Raw genomic sequence first — 17,365 nt, forward strand, 5'->3', positions numbered from 1 at the left:
TATGCTCCTTTTGTTTAACTACAACAACAACAATAAAACAAAATGTCATCTCAAACATGACTACAAAAGCTGATTCATAGGCTGATTGTAGAAAAGAGGAAGCCTCTATCGGCCAACAACAGATGGACGATCGCTGATAAACAAAAAAAAAAAAAAAAGGTTAGTGGCTAGTTGGCTAACTAGCGTGTCATTTCTTGTTTCACACGAGAAGTAGCAGAAAAGAACCAGAGAGGAAATTTCATCTTTTTACTGGCGCAGAGAAGAGACGCAGGTATGATCTTTTTTTTGGCACTCTGTTAAAGACAAACAATTACATTTTTAATTGACAACAAATCTGTAAAAACAGTTGTACTAATGGACAGTGTGTTTTATTTAGTAATTTTTTCGGTCATTGTTTTTTTACTGCCTACACGGTCACAAGGGAAAAAAAGAAATTCTGTGGACGAATGCTGCATTTGACGAGAGTCGGATATATCCGAGTTGTCTTTTCCCAGTTAAGAGTTCCAGGCGAAAGCAAACAAAAATGGCGGATAGTGGTAAACTGTTTTTTTTATGTTGGTTCTAAAAACTCATTTTTCACCTCCAGCAAATTTGATTCATTTATTGTTTTCATCTTACTTCATCAGCATTCCATACAATTAAATAGTATAATTTCATGATTTGTGACCGAGTAAAAGAGTTGTCTTCTTCTCTTAGTCTTTTGAACATCACAATGTTGCTGTACTTCCTGTCCGGCATCATCGTGAGTTTCACCCCCACGGCTGACACCCTGCCGCTTAGCGAGCCGCCCCTGATCCCCAAGCACCCCTTTTTCGCCATATGGAATGGTCGCACTGAGCAGTGCCAGCGTCTGGACATCCCGCTGGACACTGCAGCCTTCCAGGTAGTGAAGGACTTCGGGTCCACCATCGACACCAAAACCTCGATTCTTGCACATTCCAACTTCAAACTAATCAGCTTAGTCAGGGAATCTTGGGAAGGATTTTTCACGATTCCCGACCGATTTCTCACGTCTCACATTCGATATTTTGCCAATCACACATTTCAGCTCAGTTCTAAAGTTCTGCAGAAATTGCGTTCTCGAGTTGCTTCATGAAAGACCGTTTGGTCATCACTTCTTCCAGGCGGTGACCACGCCGGCCTCTGTTCCGGGCCAGTTCATGACCATCTTCTACGAGAACCGTCTGGGCCTCTACCCCAAGATCGACCCCGCCCGGCGGACGCGCCGCGAGGGCGGCATCCCTCAAAATGGCAACCTGACGGCACACCTGCTCAAAGCCAGGCGACAAATTGACCACGTTATAGCTGAGGACGAATCCCCCGGTCTCGCAGTCATAGACTGGGAGTCCTGGCGGCCCCTGTGGGCCCAGAACTGGGGGTCCAAGCGGATCTACCAAAAGCTGTCCATGGCCAATGCCTTGCAAGGTTCCCCGTTCTTGTCCATGAATAAGATCTCCAAGCTGGCTGTGGACCAGTTCCAGAGGGCCGGGCGAAGCTTCATGGAAAGAACCATCGAGCTCGGAGTTGTCGAGCGTCCCACCCGCCGTTGGGGGTTCTACTTATTCCCCAACTGCTACAACTACGGCTGGAACAGGCCCGACTACACGGGCCGGTGCGCGGCCGAGGCCCACAGGCAGAACCAGGAGCTGATGTGGCTGTGGGAGCACAGCACTGCCCTCTTCCCGTCCGTCTACCTGCACCCCGACCTGAGGGACACCCCCCAGGCGGCTCTCTACGCGCGCTATCGAGTCCGCGAGGCCCTGAGGGTGGCGGCGCTGCCCAAACGGAAGTTCACCGTGCCCGTCTACGTCTTCTCCAGACCCCTGTATCGAGGCCAGAACAGGATTTTTGAGACCATGGTGAGTCTGCTCCTTTAGTCCCTCTAAAAGCGCCTGTCAAAGATGGCCTTTCATCCCATGTCACTGTTCCGGTTTAACTTCCTGGTTTATGGTACTTTAAACCTTTTTCACACCGATTTCGTACCCATCAAAGCCATTTGGGTCTTGTTTGAAAAAGACGCTAACTTGTAGCTCCAAAACACCCGCATCTCTCTGTAAAAATTGTTAGTATGAAACCTCTTTTACGCTGCAATTTCCACACAAAATAGGGGAGGGTACGAGTAGATCCAGCAGTTTTCCACCTTCTGAGATTGTATCAAACCGCCTGCGTGAAAGGTATTCTGTAAGGTATTCTGTCGGCACCCGACAAATGAATGAAAGTGTTCCTGATTTTCCAGGCGGATCTGGTGAGCACGGTGGGCGAGTCGGCCGCCCTGGGGGCCTCCGGCGTGGTCATGTGGGGCGGAAGCAAAGACTACAACAACAAGGTAACCACGGCAACAAGAAACCAAATGAAATCGGCCGCCATGAATCATTAAATTTGCTGTTCCTCTTATAGAAGAAAAAAAAATGCCACAGACAACGCCAACTTTCATTATCAGAGATGTCAAATCCTGGTCCAAAAAGTAAAAACTGGTTTATGACATGTCTGCACTGCATTCCTTGCTCTGATCTGTACAATCTCTCCTCGTTCATTAGTCCACATGTGCTGTGACGACCAGTCTGTTTTTTTTCTTTGGCTATATGCACCAAGATGTTGACTGGCGACCAGTTCATTTTTTGTCTCTTTTTTTCCTTCTACTTTCTAATGCGGCGAAGACTTAAGTGTATCAGAACGCACGGAACCACAGTGCCCCCAAGTGGCCGAATCGGGTACAACATGAACAGCGTTCAACGTACCCAAACCAGAAGGGAAAGACATTATAAAACAATTGAAATCAAATCGATTTTAGGATATTTAAAAATCGATTCTGAATTTCCCAGGAGTCCTGCCAGTCGCTGTCCGACTACCTGACGTCCACGCTCAACCCCTATCTGGCCAACGTGACGGCGGCGGCCATTTTGTGCAGCCGGGCCCTGTGCCAGGGCCACGGGCGCTGCGTCCGGCGGAGCCACGAGGCGCCCGCCTACCTTCACCTGGACGCCGGACGCTTCAACATCCTGCGATCCGACGGCAGGTACGTGGCCGTGGGCCTCCCGTCCGACCAAGACCTGGACGCCTGGGCCCGCAATTTCACGTGCCAGTGCTACGCCGGGCGGGAGTGCGAGCCGCGACTCGCGCCGCCCGATGGCATCCAGGTCATCAGGGTGTGAGGCGGCGCCCCCTGGCGGGCGGCCGGAGGAGTTGAACAGCATCGTACAATGTGGTTACCTTGACTTATGAGTTCCCTGACTTGAGAGTTTTGAGTTATGAGCCATCTCTTGCTCTTTTTTTTTTTTACGTTTCTCTCACTTACTAGGCCACGCCCCTTAAAAGGAACCCCACCTTAATGGCAAACAAATTTCAAAATAAAACCACTGACCTCTGCTATTAAAAACAATTGTTATAAAAACAATGTGCAAATAAAGTTTCTACAAAATGAATTAAACTGCAAATTATTTTCAAAACCAAATAATTGAGGACCTTTATTTCCACAAAAAAAGTAGCACTTTGCCGCCATCATGTGGCTTTTTGGTGCCAAGGAACTAAGATCTATTTTATATTTAAATACATTTGAGTTCCAAGTTTAGTCATGGAGCAAATAAAAACTCATAAGTCAAGGTGCCGCTCTGTATTTATTACAAAACTGTGAAGTGTTTTCATTTTCAATTGTCACTCAGTGTTGAAAGCAGTTTATATTTCATCTTCAATAAAAATATTAGCAATCAAGATGTCAGTTTGATTTTTCTTTTGCTCCGCCCATTTCAAGCAAACACTTTTTTTTTTCTTTTTTTTTTTGCAATTTACTGTCATCCATCTGTTTGGGATACATGCTGAATTCACATTTGTTAGCAAACAAAATTTCCAAGCAAATTTGACCTCGGAGTAAGGACTGTGCAATTAATCGAAATTCAATTACAATTTCAATTATTACACTACACAATTGCAAAAATAAAAGAGTAATACTCATTTTGAGGTGTTTAAATTAATATATTTGCAGATTTTTACTTTTTTTTTTTTTTTTTGTGGGTCAACTCATGGCAGGCGGATTAAACTGACATCAGCGGCTAAATTTTGCCCAAAAATCTCAATGGACAAAGATCCTTCAAACCAAAATGTCAGACTTCATTTGTCTTTTCAGACATGGCGTTTTGAGACGATTTTTTTTTTCTTTTCTTCTACTTATGGTAGACAAGCCCACCAAATGTTACGGTGCTAAATGAAAATGGCTTTGGGCATTATTCTACATTCGAGGATGGTTGAAACTCGGACATATAACCAAGTTGTAGTTTTTTTTCTTTCTCCCAGTTCGACCTGAAAGCGTTCGAGGCAGAAGTAAATAACCAAAATGGCGGATAGTGGTAATTTTTTTTTCTATTTTGGTCCTCAAACCTCATTTTGACCTGTAGCAAACTTACCTTCCTGCAGTTTTGCTTCGTTTCTTGTTTTTATCGTATTTCATAATCATTCCATACAGTTCAGTAGTTGACCGTATAATTTCATGCAGGGGCGATAGCGGCAAACTGCCACGTACGTTGCGTTACGTCATGTTATGTCGAATATTTATGAATGAAGAAAGCTATCTAGTTTTATACTCGAGTAAATTGTTTTACCATTCACGGTTTGTGGTCGCCATTGTAGAGTGACGTCACTTGGAGTCCGTCGGTGAAATCGGCGTCCTTTTTTTTCTTCTTTTTTTTCCCCCTCTCGACTTGGCAAGTGGACGTTAATGTTGCCTTCAGGCCGTGTCGTAATTATGGTAAATTCAACATTTCTAGTAGAAAATTGCACGTGAACGCCCCCTCGTGTCGTATTTTCTATTAGAGAACTGAGTATTTATTTTGCTACCCGAGTTTCCGAGCTGAGTGAACTTTTCAAGTTTCAACAATGGCGGAGAGCGCGCAAGGATTTGTGAATGGCAAGAAATACGAACACTTAAGGGCGTTAACGTCCGCTAGCACAGCAGGCTGTTTTAGAATCTATACAATTACGTAGCATACGCAATTCTATTATGACAACAAAATCAGGTGAACAGAACTCGGTCGTAATTAGGAGTTTCCGAGTGGTAACGTCCATCTTTCCCATTGCACGTGAAGGCAGCTAAGTGGCTTGCTTCAAAACAAAATGGTCGACTGTTTTGGTTTTGTTTACTTTTGTTTTTTTTAGGATGGAGTCTTGAGACTTTTTGTGCGTGGGTTGGGATTTCATCATGTTAGCTTAAACTTTTATCATGTCAAGAAAAAAAAAAAAAAAAAAAAGATGAGCGTCCTTCCTCCGACCAATCCCGTGGCAGCAATCAGGCTGAGTCAGCCAATCAGCAAGACGCACCTGCTCACAATCTGGAAACATCCAATGCAGAGGGGAAAAAAACAACAAAACAAAACATCCACGACCACAAAAAAAAAAAAAAACAAGGCAATGAAAAGGTTCACGAGGGGTTAACGAGCGCTTGAGGACGCGTTTCATGTCACAAGACTTGAAGGATCGTATCGGAGCGTTCCCGAACTCTCTTATAGCGTCACAAATGTTCAACTTGAAAGACTTTCAAGTGTGACTTGTGACAGACTACACGGCGGACATCCAAGTCAGCAGTCAGAAGAAGCGAGAACTCTTCAGGACGAGCCGAGCTGAGCTGAGGTAAGAAAACCTGCCGAGTCGTTATTGGGATTTCATCAACATTCAAACTATGTGTTTATTTGTCTTTGATGGAAGTGTAGTAATCGAACCGAAAAGTCCTCAAAATGGTTGACGACGTGAAATAAGGCAGCAAGTTGATGATCTTCTTACACATGACAAGTTTAGGCAGATTAAAATCTGTCTTTTCAGACAAGATTTCTTCACTTTTTTTTTTTTTTTTATAATGAAAGTGTGCTTTTGTTGTAAAAATTATGATAAAAAAAAGATGATTTAGATTTAGTAAAACAGGAAAAATGAAATGCTAGAATGACTTTAATGTAAAATAAAAATATTTGATTTTTTTATATAAACATATACATTTATTAAAAAAAACAAATGTGACCCTTGAGCACAAAAGTTGGCTGAAGATCCTGAAAATGGAAGGTAAACTGATTTTTCACATTTTCAGTCATTTCTTCCAAAAGGGGGGGGAAAAAAAAGGAAAATATTTTGTGGTGCGTGTGACGTGTCCTGCGAGTGACTCACTATTGCAGGTGGATTTCCTTCCTGTTCTTTAGCAGTATTGACCAAACTTGATCTTTCCCAACATTTGTTGTCGCGAATCTGCCCGGAGACAAAACCACTCTAGTAAGATGACTTGACTATCTTTTTTTTTTTGGGCTGCCACTGAGATGGATAAAAATGGGTCAAATTGGTTCCTTAATTTCACAGACTTAAAAAGGATACTTCATTTATTTAGCCCATTATAGCAATAAAAAGTGAATATTTTGTCTCTAATTAATTTGATATTTTTATTATTTTTCATGTACAATTAGTACCTTTAAAAACACTAATATGTTAATATTTTATTGTTCTACTCTACAAAAATGCTAATGAATGTTCTCAAATGTTCAAAAATGTTAGTTTGCAAGGCTAAAACCCAAAGACAAAACCAACTAAGCAACTAAGTCAGTAAAATGTGCAAAATACGGGGAGAGAACGTCAACATTTGACATTTGAAAGTCATTGGTAACGTCACGTAACTTGAAAAAGTAAAGCTTGACAATTTTGTGTGTGCAGAGTTTGACAATGAAGCAAATTGCGGCCCACCTGGTCTCCATTTTCCTGTCCCTGGCCTTGGCTCGGGCTTTACCATGGACGTCCCCGCCCATCGAGTCGGACCACCCGTTCCTGTTGATGTGGAACGCGCCCACCGAGTTGTGCGAGAGCCGCTTCGGCCTCCCGCTCGACCTGTCGCACTTCCACCTGGTGAGCAGCACGTTGAAGTCGGCCACCGACCAGACCATCTCCATCTTCTACACGGACCGCTTCGGGATCGTCCCGTACGTGGACGAGGACACGGGCGAGTTTGTGGACGAGGGTCTGCCCCAGCTGGTGGACCTGGCGGAGCACCGCGAGCTGGCCGAGGACAACATCGAGTTCTACATCCCCGTCGACCGGCCGGGTCTGGCCGTGCTGGACCTGGAGGAGTGGCGCCCGCAGTGGGTCCGCAACTGGGGCAGCAAAGACGTCTACCGGCAGATCTCCATCGAGAGGGTGAAGGCCAGGAACCCCAGCTTGTCCGACGAGGCGGCGGAGGAGCGGGCCAAGATGCTGTTCGAGCGCGCCGCCAAACGCTACTTCCTGCGCTCGCTGCTTATCGGGAAGCGGATGAGGCCCAAACGGCTGTGGGGCTACTACCTCTACCCCGACTGTTACAACTACGACTACAACCAGGTAAGGTTTGCATGCAAAGCGGCTGAACGTTTCCGGTATACTTTAATTGACGGTGGGGAATTTTGAAAATAATAGTTGACATATTTAACTTCCACCAGTTCTTTAATCTTGAACGCTCGCTGTCTCAAAATGGTCTCATACTGTCTTGGCTGCCGACCCACACAAAGGGGGTGACTCGGCCGAGCCCATGTGAAATTGTGTGACCTGATGATGGCCTTAGCTGGTTTCAGCTGGATAAGTGCGCCAGAGTGGAGATCAGGGATGGCGAGATCCGGTCCTCGAGGGCCGGAGTCCTGCAGGTTTTAGAGGTTTCCCTCTTCAAACTGCAGCTGATTCCAATTACCGCAGTTTGAGGAGGGAAACCTCTAAAACCTGCAGGACCTACAAAAAACCTGGAGGGCTCCGGCCCTCGAGGACGGCAGTTTGAGGGAAACCTCCTAAAACCTGCAGGGCTTCGGCCCTCGAGGACCGCAGTTTGAGGAGGGAAACCTCTAAAACCTGCTGGACCTCCAAAAACCTGGAGGGCTCCGGCCCTCGAGGACCGCAGTTTGAGGAGGGAAACCTCTAAAACCTGCTGGACCTCCTAAAACCTGCAGGGCTTCGGCCCTCGAGGACCGCAGTTTGAGGAGGGAAACCTCTAAAACCTGCTGGACCTCCAAAAACCTGGAGGGCTCTGGCCCTCAAGGACCGCAGTTTGAGGAGGGAAACCTCTAAAACCTAATCTAACAAGGCCTAATCTAACAAGTACAGAAGGATAAAGTCTTCCTGTTAAAGGCCTTTCCTGTTTTCTCGCCTGTCCCAGGACATGCTCGGGTTCACCGGCGAGTGTCCGAGCGTCGAGATGGAGCGCAACAGCGAGCTCTTGTGGCTGTGGAGCGAGTCGAGCGCCCTCTACCCGTCCATCTACCTGGAAGTGGCGCTGCGCAACTCTGAGCAAGCGCGACGCTTCGTGCGCCACCGCCTGAAGGAAGCCGCCAGGGTGTCGTCGCTCCCCAACGCCGCCTACTCCATCCCCGTCTACGCCTACATCCGCCCCGTTTACAAGGACAGCAAGGACCAATACATGTCGGAGGCGAGTCGATGAAAGTTCCCGTGTTGGTCCCATCTCATTGGTCCGTTTTGATTTCAGATGGACCTGGTCAGCACCATCGGCGAGGCGGCTGCCCTGGGTGCCGCCGGCGTGGTTTCTTGGGGAGACATGGACGTCACCGACAGTGAGGTAAAAAGTCAACACCTCTCGCGTGGACGAGCATGTCGACAGAAACGAGAGTTCTCTCGGCATCAGTTTTGGGCGTCGGGTGCGGCGGTGATTCATTCAAAGTGACACCAGCAAACAAGACAAGAGCCGTTTGCCAAGCACGGTTTTCTTAAGAGCAAATGTTCTTCCTAAGAATATTGGAATGACTTGTTTACTTCACCCCACCGACTCCGACGTGTTTCCACGGTAGCGGGCAGGCAGGCTCAAAATGCATCTTGGGATATTTTCGTAGCCGAGCAGTCACAAGTTTCCAAATGGAAGTATCCTCGGTTGCCAAGAACAACTTCCGGGTATTGGGCGCCGTCTTGCTTTGTGCGTACTTTCAATTGGAAAACTTGTGGGTCGTGACTCATGTTTCATGAGATTGATCAGAACTGACAAGAAGGCATGTTGAGAAACTGTATAAGGAGCAAACGAAAAGTCGTTTTTCAATTTGGGTTCTCGTCAATTCTTACGATCTCGCGAAACTTGGTCAGTCACGGCCCAAGTACTGTTCCAGTCGGAAGTATGCGGAAACCAAGAACGCACCGAATATCCGGATGTTGTTCTGTCTGCTAGCTTAAAACAAGGATGGATACTTGTGAAGGCTTAGCTGGGAAAGTATTCCAGGATAGAATTTTGGGTCGCTATCACATCAAAAATACGACGGAAGTTCAAGTACGTAGCAGTTTGAATTCACAGAGACTTTTTTTTCTTGAAAGTTCCCAAGACGGTATTCTGCATTCTTGATCGAAACGAAGACTTTCCTTCCTTCCGGAGTCGGACGTGTGGACAAGCTTACAAAATTTCTAAAGCTTACAAGACGACAAAACCAACAAACTAGCGACGTTTTCGCCTTTTCTAGCCGACATCCTCTCTTTCCCGCAGGACTCGTGTTTCGACGCTCGGCGCCACCTGAGGGACGTGATGAACCCGTACGTCCTCAACGTCACCACGGCGAGCAGGCTGTGCAGCGCGGCGCTGTGCCAGAAGCGCGGCCGCTGCGTGCGCAAGCGCTGGGACGACGACGTCTACCTCCACCTGGACCCTCGCCGCTTCCGCATCGAGCGCCGCCAGCGCCTCGGCCCGCTGACGGTGAGCGGCGGCGGCCTGTCCCGCGACGACGTGGACTGGTTCAACCGCCATTTTGACTGCATGTGCTACGATGAGCGGCCGTGCCGTTTGGTCCGCACCCCGAATGCCGTCAGCAACGAGTCCTACTAGAAAGAATTGCAGCAATGTTGTGTCCAAAAGAAATTCGATTGGGAATAAAGTTGGTCCTATTCGATCATCTTGTTTATCACTTCTTTTGTTGACATTTGGGGAAAAAGCAGACGACACTGCAGATGCACTTCAAAGTTTGAGTCGAGAAGTCGTGTTCTGCATTGGCGGTTTCTTACCTCAAGAGGGAGCCAGAGGTGCATTTAAAAAAAAAAAAGAAAGTACAGCCAGGAACAGATGAGGATGATTATCGGGCTTCTCCGCAGCTTGCTGATCAACTGATCATTTGAATCACCTGGCTGAAGGAGGCTGTTTTCCAAGTCTCCCTCAGCCAGCACATCTGAGGATCATGATCAGACTTCATGCAGAGCTTGCTGTTTGAAACACCTGTGTTGGCTGAGGGAGACATGGAAAACAGGTTGGATAGGGGTACTGGAGGACTCGGGGCTGAGAAACGCACGGCTCTAGAAGCAGGGTCCGCCAATTCCGGCCCCCAAGGTCCGGAGTCCTGCAGGTTTTGGATGTTTCCCTTTTCCAACACAACTGATATATGATCAGCTCATTTCGCAAGCTCTGCAAAAGAACTGAAAACGATCCTGTTGGTTTGGAATCAGCTTGTGTTGGAAGAGGGGACACCTCCAAAACCTGCAGGACTCCGGCCCTCGAGGCCCACCCCTGGTCTAATAGGATTCACCAATTCCGGAGTCCTGCAGCTTTTCGATGTTTCCGCCCACTAACACACCTGATTCATATAATCAGCTCGTCAGCATGCCTGATAACGATTCTGATATTTAGTCATCAGCTGTGTTGGTCGGCGGAAACGTCAAAAACCTGCAGGACTCCCGACCTCGACGACCGGAATTAACTGTTTTGTTTTGTTTTCTCCCCCATTTTGTTTGGTGGTAAAAGAACATTCTCCCACCCAGGATGTGAAAATATGCAAGTTGATTTTGTGAATGGCCTCCGAGGCGAAACAAACGCCGTCATTGTTTGCTCTCATGTGAAGACATTCCGCACAACACTTTTTCATATTTGATATATTCCGCATACTTCGGCCTGAAGAATCCACAACAGTCTTGCTTTTGTGTGTCGGCGACTGTGAACTTTCGCCTGAAACGATCGTTAAAAACCACACCAAAGTACTTCAGATCCTGCAATGATTTCTGTTAAGAGCGCCCCCTACGGTTCATGATCAAAAAAAATCAAGCCGCTCATGTTATTTAGAATTATCGACTGTGTAATCAGCTCTGACACAAGATGGAGGTTAGTTGGGGGGATTTCGAGGGTTAGAAGAGCTTAATTGTCCTCATTCTTCTTTGTCGGAAGCTTTTTAGGTCACCAGCTGCCCAAAGTGATGCTCCAATCAGGGATTTTAACCCCCCTTCCCCGCTTGCACCATCAGGGAGGGGCCACACAATCAGGAAACCCCGACGACGACGTGGAAACACGAGCGACCGTTGTCCCCTCCAAAACTAATTTTGCCGTGCTAATTGGACCGTCGCAACATTTCTCACGCAGTCGTTTCACGCTTCGATGATGCGTTGGACGAGGGGCAGGTGGGCGGAGACTGGATGACTCATCGATTTTTTTTCTTTTTTTAATTAATTTATTTATTTCCTATGACCTTGTGGCTAACTCCACAAACAACCATCCAACACGTCATTTGCACAAACTATTCGCAGTTGCGGCCAGAAATGGCGAAAAGTCACCATCAATGGTCAAATGTCGTTTGTTTATTTGTACGCTTGTTTACATGTTGGCTCCTCCCACTGGAGAACCGATAGAAGAGACGAAAACAACAACATGTCCGGAGAAATGAGACGTCATTTCATGGAGGAAATATGAGAAATAACTTACGCTCTGGTGGTCATGTGACCGGAGGTGGAGCCAGTGGGTGGTCATGTGACCGGAGGTGGAGCCAGTGGGTGGTCATGTGACTGGTAAAGGTTGCAGGTGCAAGGACGGTGACTGGTGGGGTGAAGTTGGGAGACGTTTATTGATGTCAATTGAATGCAAAACCAAACAAGTGACACAACTCACCTCATCCAGACCAGCCGGTGGAAAAACCCCGTCTAGTCCTAAGATCAGGACCCTGCCAGGACATGGTGTGCTCGGGCTAGCATGTGAGCCCCGCTGCCCCTTTTGTGAGCCAATGAATGGGGAGGGGGGGTTTAATTGCTGGAACAGCGACGGGGGCCACCAGCCTGCTCTGCAAAGACAACAAAGACCCAAACACGCAACGCCCAAGCCTGCCAAAACCACAACAACGGCCCTCGGGCCGGATCAGACAGCATCAAACGATTATCATCATCGCTTAACGGGGAACAAACACGCTAGCGGTAGCATTGTTAGCATGCTAGCATCCGCCATGCCAAGGCGGTGGACTGAAGTGAAGTTGCGCCTTTTCAATGTCAGCCAAAAAGCCCGTTTGGGATATTTTGGTGCTTGTTTGCGGGCCAGAAAGAACACAATACATCAGTGTCGGAGCACTGTGGGTCCGTTCACACGGCTTCCCAGGGGACAATGGCGGGCCTTGTACTCGCTCTGCCGGCGGGGAGGAGCCAAAAAATGGTCCAAGCGATGGCGAGATGACCCCTCAAAAAAAAAAAAAACTAAGACTGTGACTCTGCAAATTGAAGTCAATAGCGCAAAACCAGTTTAAAAGCACAGATGGACAAAAATACACTTTTTTTTTTCTTTTCTTTTTTAATGATCATGAACGTGGCTACAAAATGTCCCATGACCGCACGGCTACATTACAAGCTAAGGTACAATCGTGACGCCACCTAGAGGACGGGTGGAAGTGAAAAGAACATGGCTAACTTCCTGTTGTGAGGTCAACTTTCATCTACGTTGTTGTTAGCTAGCGAATGACTAGCGGCTAGCAGCAACAGTTGATGCGAGCTAGCTGCGCTAGTCGCGCCGGTTTCAGGCACGGTCAACATTTGTTGCAGCTAGCCATAGCCGCATATCCCATCTCCAAACCGCTTTGTGAATGGTCCGTACAAAATGTGTACGGATCGGTGAAAATCAGCGCGCTGGGTACAAGATGGATTCTTGGGGTTCCTGAACTCAAAAATCCCGCGAGAATTCAGCTAGCGGTGACTGCGACTGGTGGCAACAGCGGCTAGCAGCAGCGGTTGATGCTAGCTGCGCTAGTCGCACTGGTTTCAGGCACAGTCATCGTAGCTAGCCATAGCTCACCGCTACTTGCAGCCACAGCCGGCAAATGCCACACCCCCCAAACACAATACCGCTTTGCGATTGGTCTGTACAAAAAAAGTGTACGGATTGGCGAAAATCAGCGCGCTAAGGTACAAGATGGATTCTCGAGGGTTCGTGAACTCACAAATCCCACAAGAAATCAGCTTACAGCGGCTAGCAGCAGCAGTCGATAGTAGCTTGCACTAGTCACAGCTGCCACTCGTCGCTCTGCTTCAGTCACAGTCGGCACTTGTGGCAGCAGGTTGTCACGAGCCGTAGCGACACTTCAATATTTAAAATCAAACATATTTATACATTTTTGGGAACAAATGAGTTTAGAAGAATTGATGTGCCATAATTAAGGCGATATTGGCTTGAAGTGAATTGAACCGAAGTGAACACTCTTCGTGAATCGAAATGGAATCGATTGAGGAAGTCGCGGCTTCGTTGCCGCTAGCCGCATTCGCTCGTGACGACTGCCAAGATCACAGCTTCACCTTCAACTTATTTCAGTCATCTACCGTGCCTGAGATTACGACACCGTTAGCATACTAGCTAGCTGGTCGCCACAGTTACAGACAAGTCCCGCCGGGTGGCGCTGTTATCAAGTGCAAGAACAGGTCCAACTATTTTCGGGCCAAATTCTGTCAAAGTGAAAAGTTTCAGACCTCAGCAGTTCGTCGTCCCGACTGTGGCGTAGGTGGCGGACGTCTCCCCGTCGTTGGGGGCGGAGTCACCTGGCGCTAGCTCCAGCTCGCCGCCGGCGGCTTCGGCGCCGGCTCTCGGGCCGCCGCACTCGCGGCAGCAGCAGCAGCAGCAATCCAGGAAGCTCTGCCGGAAGGGCTCGCACAGGCCCAGGACCAGCAGCGGCGCGGCCGCCGCCTTGCCGAACAGGAGCAGCTGGCTGAGCAGCTGCAGGAGGCGGAGCGCGCGCGGCGCCACGCCCGCCGCCATGTAGGCCGCCACCACGTTGCAGACGTTCTCGGGGATGAGGCAGAAGCCGTAGAGGATGGCCAGCGCCACCACGGCGCAGTTCATCTGGCTCTCCAGGCGGATCTGCTTCTTGGTGGCGCGCGCGTCCGCCGCCGCCCGCTCGGCGCGGCGGATCTTGTGGGCGGTGGCCAGCGAGCAGAAGATGGTGAAGAGCGTGGGCAGGCAGAAGTAGCAGCCGAAGAACCACCAGAGGCGGACGCCGGCGTACGTCAGGCCCAGGACGTACAGCGTGTCGGGCAGGCGGGTGGACACGCGCAGCGCGCAGCGCTGGCGCTCGGGCTCAGGCTCCGCCCCCGGTCCCGCCCCGCCCTCCTCCTCCTCCGTCACCAGCTGGCGGATGAGGAGCTCGGGCAGCGCCAGCAGCAGCGCGCCCGCCCAGATGACGGCCAGCTTGGCGCCGGTGGACGCCCAGTTGTCCGTCATCTGGTAGTACGAGCGCACGTTGGCGGCGGCGCGGAAGCGGTCGATGCAGAGGGCGCACAGCGTGAACGTCGTCACGCCCAGGGACGACACCTGAGGGGCGGGGCACAATCGCGTTAGCAAAACAAGGACAAAAAAAAACGCCGACAAACCTGCTGCCAGAAAAGACCAACATCCCGACTAAATAAGATGAGCACCTCGCCAAAATAAAAGACAAGGTTTAATGGAAACAATAGGAAAGATAAGCATCTTACCATAATAAAAGATAAGTATTTTTTTTCTTTGTCATTGTCCTCTAACAAATTAAAAATGAGCCCGACAGGGCTCCCGCCAAAATAAAAGGTGCCCTATATAAGGAACAGGAAGTATGAGAATCCTACCACAATAAATGATGGGCCATCTTTTATTTTGTGTATTGATGGCCTACTATGTCATTAATTTAAAAAAAAACAGAGAAATGACATAAGGAAGAAACAACCCATCAGGCACGATGCGCACCCCGTCAAAATAAGACACGCTCTGGGATGAGAGACTCAAAGAACAAAAACATCTCGCTGCAATAAAATATGGATGGTAATTTTGTGTTTTGAAAACTCATTTGTATTGCTAAGAAATGTACGTAACTCAACTCAACTTTATTTATAAAGCACTTTAAAACAAACATTAGTTGGTGGCCCTGTTATAATCCAAGCACTCATTTCAATGCGACGATGATCTGCGCCGTGATTGGCCACAAGAGTGTCACATGCACATGATCGGCAGGTGCATGTTGAGCAGATTAAACAGGAAAAGCTCCGATAATGCAGTCTGCCGCCTTCTTGCACTTAACAGCACATTTTAATCTTGTTTTGTTTAGCAAGAAGGATCAACATCCTGCCAAAACAAATGAGGAGCACCCTCGCCAAAATAAGAGATTGGACATGAAGAACAGGAAGGAGGAACATAACGCCACAATCAAAGACTTAAAACTATTTTGCAGATATTTTGGATTTTGTTCTCCTTGAAGCCATAAAAAATAAAAATACAAATTTAAATAAGGCAGGAAGTACAAACATCCCACCACAATAAAAGATGTGTGATGTAAAGCGCCGTAAAAACAAGTTAGAGCTGCTCGATTATTGGGAAAAAAATGATCATGATTATTCAAACTATTTTTTTTTTTTGTCCAAAACAAGAAAACGTTTAAATGTTTAAAAATGTGATGACAAAAAATGAACACAAAATAAACATGACAGAATTTAAATTCCAGTGGACTGAGCAGGACACCTTGTGGAACGCCACATATGACGCGACGTCATCATGAATTGGAGCAACTGAAAATTCTTTGAAATATAATTGTGCAAGTTCCTTTTATTATTATTAAAAAAAAGGCGCAAATGTATAAATGTAAACAATGTAAAATTAGCATGAATATATTTTTTTGTTTTTGTAATTGCGGAATGTAATAATTGATATTTTAAGATGAGGTGGCAGTATGAACAGGTGATGTGAGAGGCGGTCGGTCGGTCGGTCGGTCGGTCGGTCGCTCGCTCACCTCCAGGTAAGGGACGAGCCTGCAGGCCGTCTCCCCCAGCAGCCAGTCGCCGGTGAGGGCGTGGAAGAGCACCAGCGGCAGGCACAGGAACAGCACGGCGAAGTCCCACAGCGCCATGTTGGCCAGCAGCGAGTTGGACACGCTCCGCATGTAGTAGTTGTGGCACACCATACACATGAGCGACACGTTGCCCAGCACGCCCGCGCAAACCAGCGCCACGGCGGCCGCCAGCAGCGCGTAGGCGCCGCACGCCGCCGCGTCCAGCGGGTAGAACGGGTTCCTCGGCCGCTTCACTTTGCTCCGAGGGGGGCCCGGCAACACGGGCGGCGCGTCGCTCGAGCCCACCCCGGCGTAGTCGTCGTAGTCGCTGGCGTTCGACGGACGCTCGGCGGCGTCTTCAACTTCTTCCACTTGCTCCTGCGCCATGAGCGACGGCGACGGCGACGCTCGGCGCCGGACACGCTCGCCTCGCCGGTGCTTGTTGTGCCTCCGCGTCCGAGGCGGCGGCGGCGGGTCGCGGGTCGTCCCGAGTTCGCGTTCGCTCGAGCGCCGGAGCGTCGCCGAGAGGCCGTCGTGATTCCGCACGGGGCTCGGTGGCATCTCCGCGGCGGCTTCCGACGACCGCGACTGGAGGTCCCGCGACGTCGCCCCGTCGAACGTGCGCCACCGTCGGCTCTGCTCGTCCGCGACGGTCTCGGCGCACATCCAGACGCACAGCAGCCGGGTCAGGAGGCGCATGATGGTTCCGTTAAGCCCGACACAGACGACAGTTCCGCGGCGAGCGAGCCATGTCAACTTTGTTGTTTGGGGAAGGAAAACAAAACAAAACAAAACAAAAGTAGCCTGAAAACGCCAGTCGACACTTTATAGTCTGAGTAAAAAAAGATGTTCAATCGATTTCCGGTGAAGAGTAGAGGGTGACTCTCGGCTGGTAAAGCCGGTCAGGGGCACTCGGCGGTCGGCGTGGAGTGACGGAGAAGCCCGGAGCGATGGAAGGGGTGCAGCGGGGGCGGGTCCAAATGGGGGAAGGGGGGGAGTGGGTGGTCGGGTGGGCGTAGTAAACTGCCACAAATGTGCTCAGACATGTCATGTCATTTGATGATACAAATGTGCCTTGTTTGTTTGTGCATAATTGCTTAAAAAAAAAAAAAAAAAAAAAAAAAAATGTCGGGTGACTTCCGGTGTCCGTGTCAGATTGTATCGGGGGTCGCATGAAGATTACGTCACGCACCGGGATTGTCCGGAAATTGTCCGTTTACGATTGTTCAAGATAACAAAATATATGGACTAAAATTGGAAAAACGTAAATAAACCTATAAAATATAAAAAGCATGATACTTTAAGAGTGAAAAAAATTATAGATTGAAGCGCCTTCGCGCTTTCCGGTGACGTCAGTACAGCAGCGCTAACAAAGTTAGCTTCGG

The 17,365-nt window shown here is 48.6% G+C and overlaps 4 protein-coding genes across 5 annotated transcripts in view; 2 read left to right on the forward strand and 2 right to left on the reverse strand.

Annotated features, from left to right (window-relative positions):
- The window catches only part of wasla (WASP like actin nucleation promoting factor a), a 51,963-nt gene extending 47,226 nt beyond the window's left edge, over positions 1 to 4,737 (reverse strand). For both annotated transcript variants that reach the window (XM_077517767.1, XM_077517764.1), the window contains exon 1: positions 4,593 to 4,737. The gene's annotated coding sequence lies outside the window, so the exon portion shown is untranslated. The remainder of the gene's footprint in view (positions 1 to 4,592) is intronic.
- On the forward strand, positions 180 to 3,708 carry LOC144016782 (hyaluronidase PH-20-like). The gene is made up of 5 exons (XM_077518104.1): positions 180 to 271; positions 697 to 883; positions 1,125 to 1,859; positions 2,237 to 2,326; positions 2,823 to 3,708. Exons 2-5 carry the CDS (start codon positions 713 to 715, stop codon positions 3,150 to 3,152), a joined length of 1,326 nt encoding a protein of 441 aa, XP_077374230.1. The 5' UTR covers positions 180 to 271; positions 697 to 712; the 3' UTR covers positions 3,153 to 3,708.
- Positions 4,738 to 5,371: 634 nt separating the features above from the next.
- LOC144016533 (hyaluronidase PH-20-like) lies at positions 5,372 to 9,857 on the forward strand. Its single transcript, XM_077517773.1, has 5 exons — positions 5,372 to 5,616; positions 6,676 to 7,332; positions 8,135 to 8,404; positions 8,462 to 8,551; positions 9,458 to 9,857. Exons 2-5 carry the CDS (start codon positions 6,685 to 6,687, stop codon positions 9,791 to 9,793), a joined length of 1,344 nt encoding a protein of 447 aa, XP_077373899.1. The 5' UTR covers positions 5,372 to 5,616; positions 6,676 to 6,684; the 3' UTR covers positions 9,794 to 9,857.
- A 2,504-nt stretch (positions 9,858 to 12,361) lies between these two features.
- LOC144016537 (prosaposin receptor GPR37-like) lies at positions 12,362 to 17,085 on the reverse strand. The gene is made up of 2 exons (XM_077517779.1): positions 15,942 to 17,085; positions 12,362 to 14,500 (listed from the first exon to the last, which is right to left on the reverse strand). The coding sequence occupies exons 1-2, from the start codon at positions 16,677 to 16,679 to the stop codon at positions 13,664 to 13,666; spliced, it is 1,575 nt and encodes a 524-aa protein (XP_077373905.1). The 5' UTR covers positions 16,680 to 17,085; the 3' UTR covers positions 12,362 to 13,663.
- Positions 17,086 to 17,365: the final 280 nt, after the last annotated feature.

Source organism: Festucalex cinctus, chromosome 3 (assembly GCF_051991245.1).
Source record: "Festucalex cinctus isolate MCC-2025b chromosome 3, RoL_Fcin_1.0, whole genome shotgun sequence".
NCBI lineage: Eukaryota > Metazoa > Chordata > Actinopteri > Syngnathiformes > Syngnathidae > Festucalex > Festucalex cinctus.

Bases quoted from the DNA above. Each gene is read 5' to 3' on its own strand.
- LOC144016533 (XM_077517773.1), top strand. From the start codon at position 6,685: ATGAAGCAAATTGCGGCCCACCTGGTCTCCATTTTCCTGTCCCTGGCC. The intron at 8,405-8,461 runs GCGAGTCGATGA...TTTTGATTTCAG, and splicing joins AGGACCAATACATGTCGGAG to ATGGACCTGGTCAGCACCAT. The intron at 8,552-9,457 runs GTAAAAAGTCAA...TCTTTCCCGCAG, and splicing joins TGGACGTCACCGACAGTGAG to GACTCGTGTTTCGACGCTCG.
- LOC144016537 (XM_077517779.1), bottom strand. From the start codon at position 16,679: ATGCGCCTCCTGACCCGGCTGCTGTGCGTCTGGATGTGCGCCGAGACC. The intron at 14,501-15,941 runs GTGAGCGAGCGA...CCCGCCCCTCAG, and splicing joins GGCTCGTCCCTTACCTGGAG to GTGTCGTCCCTGGGCGTGAC.
- LOC144016782 (XM_077518104.1), top strand. From the start codon at position 713: ATGTTGCTGTACTTCCTGTCCGGCATCATCGTGAGTTTCACCCCCACG. The intron at 1,860-2,236 runs GTGAGTCTGCTC...CTGATTTTCCAG, and splicing joins ACAGGATTTTTGAGACCATG to GCGGATCTGGTGAGCACGGT. The intron at 2,327-2,822 runs GTAACCACGGCA...TGAATTTCCCAG, and splicing joins GCAAAGACTACAACAACAAG to GAGTCCTGCCAGTCGCTGTC.